Source organism: Cyprinus carpio, chromosome A3 (genome assembly GCF_018340385.1).
Source record: "Cyprinus carpio isolate SPL01 chromosome A3, ASM1834038v1, whole genome shotgun sequence".
Classification (NCBI taxonomy): domain Eukaryota; kingdom Metazoa; phylum Chordata; class Actinopteri; order Cypriniformes; family Cyprinidae; genus Cyprinus; species Cyprinus carpio.
In genome coordinates this window covers 4,075,503-4,083,002 of record NC_056574.1, presented here as the reverse complement: position 1 = coordinate 4,083,002, position 7,500 = coordinate 4,075,503, and the positions used below count along the sequence as shown (strand labels likewise).

Sequence of the window (7,500 nt, the reverse complement as noted above, 5' to 3'; positions counted from 1 at the left end):
GTTAAATGATGCGATTTCAATTTTTCCTTTCTCTTTGGAGTGTATCAAGCTCTTGGTGCATAAATAAGATCTGTAAAGTTGCAAAGACTAAAGACTCAAATCCAAAGAGATATTCTTTATAAAAGTTAAGACTCGTCCACGTCCTCCTGAAACACCTCGTTCTAACACCCCCCACATCTCTACATCACTGTGTGGGAAGATTTGAATAACGCCACCTACATGTTGACGCAAAGACAGAAGGGGTGACTTTTATTCTCGCTCTTGCTGCTGGCGCAATGTTGTGGAGATGCTGTTTCATTGTGAAAGCGAAAGTACTTTGTTTGGTCTTACAAAAGAGGACAGGACTAGAAATCAGTGGTTAAGTTGTATTTACAACAGATCAGTTCAACACAAATATACAGATGTGTGCAGCACATTATACAGAGAACTGTTTCCTGATCCTGGGAGAGAAGACTACAATGTTCTGTTCTGACTCACAGCCTGTAAGTACATTTTTTATATGTAAAGTTTGTCACTGATGATTCAGACGTGAGTTTTGAGCAGTGTAGAGTAGCGATTCTCAATTCCAGTCCTCGCGCCCCCTGCTCTGCATGTATATATGTTTCTCTTATGGCTTCAGACGTTTGTTCTATTCTAACGTAAGTGCCCTGCGAAGTGGACATCACAGTATATTCCGTCATAATTCCAGTTCGAAGCAAACGTATATGTTCCATTCAAAGTGCACTGAGACGTGAATTTAAATGTTATTTATTTACAGAGGTATATGATGTCACACTTGTCCGTGTGTGAAAACGTTGCGCAGCGCATATCCGTGAATGAATGTTCCGAAGTGAGGTAAACTTCAACAGATGTCCCCTGCTCAGGGAGTAGGGAGCAGTGAACACTGTGTAGGGAGCATGTCAATGGGAACACAGTTCATGCACGGACCTCACTTCTAACGAGCTTGTTATCTGAATCAGGTGTGTTAACAAAGAGAGACGTGCGAAATATGCAGAGCTGGGGGACGCGAGGACTGGAATTGAGAACCGCTGGGGTAGAGTAGCGCTTGGTGTTTGTTGTTTCTCCAATCACAAATGCAGACATGGTTTTATGCTATGCAATGCAACGCATAAAAACACAGTATAAGTCATTATAATCAGTAATTATGTCCCCACTGGATGCAACAAATGGCTCGTGTGTAATGGGTTTTATAATTTTTGTCTCGTCTCGCCGGTGTTCTGACCACGACACTCATCACAGTATGATGAAGGACGTAACATTTCCGTCACACGCTTGAGGTATTCGGCCAATCACAAAGCACTGGATAGCTGGCCAATCAGAGCACACATCGCATTTCAGAGCAATGAGCTTTGTAAAAATTGAAGCATTTCAGAAGGCGGGGCATAGAGGAGAAACAATAATGTACAGTATGTGGAAAATAATGTTTTTTTTAACCTTAAACTGCATAAACACATTTCATTACACCAAACACACAAAATAATGTTCTTTTTAGCAGCATCATATGACCCCTTTAATACCAGGGGGAAATGCTGTATGTGTATTGGCCAAAAAAGAATCAGTATATGTGTGTGTATGTAAGCGTGATGTGTGTGTGTGTGTGTGTGTGTGTGTGTGCTTACAGTGATTTGAGCTGCTTTCGGCAGGGAACCGTGTTCCTCATGCAGGTGCCGCTGAGCGGATCCACGTCCTCCACCATCACAAACGGAGCCTCCTCCAGCGTGACGATGGACAGATGATCGTCTTCACGGCCCTCCGTCCCAGAATAGAGCTCGAAACGTGGCCACACGTGAAACTTCATCGACAGAGAGCCGTTCTCCCACTTACCCACCTGCACACACGCAGACATTACTCACGTGACACTCTCTGAATGAAAGAGAGACAGCAAAAGCAACTACGGTGGCAGGTTTACAACCCTTGATGGGTGTTTGATATCATACACTTCAGTACTTCATTACAACAAACTCATGAGCATCTGCTGGTTGTTCACATTCACAGACTCTCACGCAGTCCCAAAGCAGAGCCGCTGAACACAGAATTACGCCTCAGACACAAGGCTCTTACTCTGTCCCACTGTCTGTCCTTGTTCAGCAGGATGATCACCAGTTTGGGGTGCATCTGATAGCCATCCTCACTGAAGGAGAGATTCCGGCCCTCGAACGTCACGTTCATCAGATACCTGAGAAACACACGGCAGCAGGTCATCCACAGACACTCGTACTGCTGAAACACTGCTGTAAAATAATGCCATCAAAATAACAATATAAAAATAAATAATAATAATAATACATTTTCAAGCTAATAATATGTAATGGTAATAATAAGAAAACTAATAATAACAAGAAAAACAATACTAATGATGAAGAAAATAATAAATATAATAATTAGTAAGGAGAAAAAAACAAATTAAGAAAAATAATAAAGAATAAACAAGAAAAGAAATAAGAAGGAAAAAATAATAATATTAATATAGAACAAACTGATAAATAAAAACCTGCAATGGTCGCTATCACCTGTCTATCAATATTTATTAATGTTTTTATGGTTTCATTGTGTGACATATGTATTATGTTGTTATGGCAACCACAACCACTGCAGCTTCCAAACTCCTCCCTTGTGTTACCATAGAAACCATCCTCATAAGAGAGAGAGAGAGAGAGAGAGAGAGAGAGAGAAAGAGAGCTGCTCTATATAAAGTGTGTGTGTGTGTGTGTGTGTGTGTGTGTGTGTGTGTGTGTGTGTGTGTGTGTGTGTGTGTGTGTGGTGTGAGTGCATGTGTCTCACCTGAGCACTTCATTGTTGTTTCTTGTGATGGGGCTCTTCTTGTCAGGGGCCCCGTGGCACTCAGACTTCAGTAGCGTGTCCGGCCCGCGGTCCTTCATCATGGTGGACGTCGCTGACGCGATCACAGCTACACCGTCACGCACACGCGCCTCCAACCCATAATCCCACTCATCATACGACACCGAGATCATGCCTGCACAGACGGACCACCGCTTTATCAGGGATATTACAGGTCAATGAAACTAAAACCATACAAAATATAATGAAATAAATAACTAACTGCATTTTAGCTTGTTTCCAAAGCAACATTTCTCATTTTAATGTAGTTCAATTTAATATAATGAAAGCTAAAACTGAAACAAAAATGAGTAAAAGCTACAATCATCTTAACACACACAAAAAATATAAAAATAAAAATGAAAACTAAATATCTGTCCAAATATGAATAAAGTCTGTGCATCACCCGTGGGAAACTCGGCCGGGATGTGGTCGGCGTCTCCCGCCACCAGAGACGGGGCGATCCAGGTGTAGCCGTAGCCCGTCAGGCCCACCGAGTGTGCCACCTCGAAGATGATGTTGGCCTCCTCTTTGGTGGAGTAGAGCAGGATGACGGGGCTCTGCAGCTTCTTCAGCTGGTTCTGGATCTTGGCGTCTCCATCGTCCACAGACATGTCCAGCAGCAGCACCTCCTCCAGCTCCCAGCCCACAAAACTGTTCTCGATGGTGCTGCGGATCTGCAGGCGACCGCACGAGGTTTATACGCACACACACACACCCAATCACAACACTCACTGCTGCATTTACCTTAGTAACAAAGTCCTGGTAGCCGGGGTAGTATGTGGTGACGATGGAGAAGATGTACCAGTCGTACTCCTCCATGATGTTGAGCATGACGGACGCCTGCTGCTCGATGGAGGGTCCGAACTGAAAGAACATGGAGTCATCGTCCTGCAGAAGGACACACAGGAGTCAGTGTGAGAGTGTGAAACTCATGATTGTTTATATCATAACTGATATATTATCATCCAGCACTAATCAGATAGATGCCTTATATTATAAACATTAACATCACAAACAGTGAGTATACAGTATAAGTGCTATACAGTATAAATACATTTGATTTTGACCAAGTTGAGCAGGTGAGGATCACATGATCTGCAGGATCACAAGACCAGACTTTCACATTCATAGATCTTCATCAGCTTCATCTTGTGTTTTGTGCTGTTATGTCACATATTGTGGATCCTCTGATTAAACTCATGCACATGTAATTAGTCCTTACAGCTTAATCAAAGCTGACCTCATTCTAGTGTTCATTTTTGATTAAATATTTGGCTCCTTTTAACAAGACCATTAGTGACACTATTAGCGCTTAAACCATCACATCACAGAGAAACTACGTAAGACTCACAGCCACACCGCTGGTCTGAACATCATCACAATAATCTATAATAACACTTCCTGCAGTGAAAACGTGTTCTGGGCTGAATCTGGAGAGAAATCTGCACAGATCAAGCAGCGTTTACAAGCCAAAACAGCTGCACTTTTTCACTGGAGGAAGTGTTATTATGGATTATGGACTCTATGTATTTGAGTTAAAAACATCTTAATGCTGGATGTGTTTCATCTTTTGTCTTCTCCAGATGTTCACTGATGGACTGGAGTGCTGTGGATTACTTGTGGATTATTGTGATGTTTTTATCAGCTGTTTGGACTCTCATTCTGACGGCACCCATTCACTGCAGAGCATCCATTGATCAATTGTATTAAATTTATCATAATTAATTTAATAATATTAGCATTTCAATTGCCAAGACGATGAGATAATACATGAAATGGTTCAAATACAGAATAGATAATGTGATATCAGACAGAGAGCGACAGTCTGAGGTGATGTGAGTGTGTAACAACCCCTCATCTCACACACACACACACACACACACACACACACACACACACACACACACACACACACACACACGAGCGCTTCTTCCGCTGTCACACTGTGGCTACACACTGCTTTGGCAGCTGTGCTCCTCTGATTATCCCGACATCAACACACACTCACTCACTCAGTCAATAAGAGTCCAATACCATGACACAAAGGGAAATATTTGACACAGATATTGCAAAACCATACAAATAAAGATTCTTTATGAGTTTTGAGAAACTATGATGTGTGTCAGATCCGTGTCATGTTCAGCAGCGGCAGCTCTTAAAGCAGCCAAAATAACATAAGAACAGCTTTTGTGACATCTGAACAAAGGAAAAAGAGCAAATCACTTCTGTAGCTTTAGAATTCAGTGTTTGATAACTTTATTCAATTTCTGTATATGTCCTACTTGCTGAAGGGCACATGTAGCTAAATATGACATTTATTATGACAGGTTTATGTGAAGATTTTTTTTCAGTTCACTTAAATTCTAAGTTGTTATTTTTAAAAGTGTAAAATGTATTTTCGATGCTTCAATAAATTCTAACGGACCCTCTGATGTCACATGGACTACTTTGAAGATGTTTTTATTACCTTTCTGGACGTGGACAGTATACCGTACACACATTCCCAATGGAGGGACAGAAAGCTCTCGGACTAAATCTAAAATATCTTAAAGTGTGCTCCGAAGATGAACGGAGGTCTCACGGGTTTGGAACGACATGAGGGTGAGTCATTAATGACATAATTTAGATTTTTGGGGAAACTAACCCTTTAAGAGCCACAAAAACACATTTAGTGACTGAATTTTGTTATAAAAAGGGCTTAGAATTTGAAAGTGGATAATTGCTGCATATTACAAGTAACAAAACAGGAAGATTATTGTGTTTACTGGATGGCAGGAGCTACATCCACATAAACAAAGGCTTTTGTTTACTGCGAAAGCCAGACCCTGAGACCGCGGACTCACCTACTGCTGCTATCCACACAAGGAGATGCCGCAAGCGGTGTGAGAGGGGATGCAAATGCAGCAAGCGCTGAGGCATACGGGCTAGGCTAATGGCTAACCCCACAAGACCTGTTCTTCCTACAATCTTGCTGTCAAACGTACACTCTCTAGAAAATAAACTTGACCTAATTCGACTCTGTCGGACTACACAGCGTGAGACAAGGGAGTGCTGTGTGTTTGTTTTTACCGAAACGTGGCTAAACAACAACATCCCAGACTCTGCTATTCAGCTGCACGGGCTAACCTGCTACCGACCGGACAGAGATACAGCACTGTCTGGTAAGACTCGCGGAGGTGGCTTCTGTGTGTATATTAACAAAGAATGGTGCAACAATGCTGTGTTAATGTCAAAACACTTCTTGTCGCTGGTGGAGTTTATAATTGTGAAGTGCCGACCCTTCTATCTGCCGAGGGAGTTCACAGCCGTTGTAATCGTTGCTGTGTATATACCCCCTTGTGCAACTAAGGACGTGCTTCGCAAACTGTACAGCGCTATCAGCAAACAACAAACAAACAACCTGCTGGCTTTTTCATAATATCTGCTGACTTTAAAAATGCAAACTTAGAGACTGTTCTGCCAAAGTTCCACCAACACGTGAACTTTGCAACAAGAGAAAACAACACATTGGACTTGGTTTACATAACAGAAAAGAAAATGGGTACAAAGCTGCACACCGCCACCATCTCAAGTACTCAGACCACATCTCTGTTATGCTAATACCAGCATACACACCACTTTCAAACCTGCCAAACCGGTCCAAAAGCAGATCATAGTATGGTCAGATGATGCTACCTCAGCACTACAGGACTGCTTCCAGGACACACACTTGAATATGTTTAAAGAGGCAGCCACCTACAACAACCTCACAGACCTGCAGGAGTACACTGAAATCAGTGGTAAGTGAGATTGATACTCAATCAATAATGTAACAGTAACCAACACAATCACCACACGTGCAAACCAGAAGTCATGGATGACAGCAGAGGTTCGTGGGCTGCTAAAGACCCGAGATGACGCATTCAGATCGGGAGACAAAGCAGTCCTCAAAACAGCAAGAGCCAACCTGTCCCATGGCATTAACAAAGCAAAATGGTTGTATGCACAAAAAATCAACAATCACTTCACAGACAGTAGAGACACACGGAGCCTGTGGCAAGCCATTCAGACCATCACTGACTACAAGCCCCTGCCACAGGCCTGTGATGATGACACATCCCTCCAGGATGCACTCAGCCACTTTTATTCACAGTTTGAAAAGAAGAATGACAAACCTGCACAAAAACTGCCTACACCTCCCAACGACCAGGCGCTCGGTCTGTCTCCAGCCGACGTAAGGAAGACCCAATCTAGGATTAACCCACGCAAGGCTGCAGGTCCTGACACATACCAGGCTGGGTACTGAGAGACTGTGCTGAACAGCTGACAGATGTCTTAACAGACATCTTTAACATCTCACTAAGCCAGGCAGTTACCACCATCATACCAGTACCAAAGAAGTCACCTGTGTCCTGCCTGAATCACTTTCATCCCATAGCACTGACTCTCACACAATCATAATGAAGTGCTTTGAGAGGTTAGTCATGCTCCATATCAAATCCAATCTCCCCAACACACTTGATCCGCTCCAGTTTGCATACCGTCCAAACCTCTCCACAGACAATGCCATTTCACCCTCCACCTGGCTCTTACCCACTTAGAAAACAAGGACTTCTATGTCAGAATGCTGTTCATCGACTTCAGCTCAGCATTCAACACAATAATCCCACAACAGCTCAT

At 42.8% G+C, this 7,500-nt stretch overlaps 1 protein-coding gene across 1 annotated transcript in view; it reads right to left on the bottom strand.

The window, feature by feature from the left end:
• Positions 1 to 7,500, bottom strand: part of LOC109102792 (glutamate receptor ionotropic, NMDA 2B-like) — a 47,114-nt gene that overhangs the window by 12,587 nt on the left and 27,027 nt on the right. Inside the window, exons 6-10 of the mRNA XM_042716036.1 lie at positions 3,586 to 3,729; positions 3,245 to 3,515; positions 2,782 to 2,974; positions 2,062 to 2,176; positions 1,620 to 1,828 (exon numbers count right to left, since the gene is read on the bottom strand). Coding sequence (XP_042571970.1) covers positions 1,620 to 1,828; positions 2,062 to 2,176; positions 2,782 to 2,974; positions 3,245 to 3,515; positions 3,586 to 3,729 — 932 coding nt within the window. The remainder of the gene's footprint in view (positions 1 to 1,619; positions 1,829 to 2,061; positions 2,177 to 2,781; positions 2,975 to 3,244; positions 3,516 to 3,585; positions 3,730 to 7,500) is intronic.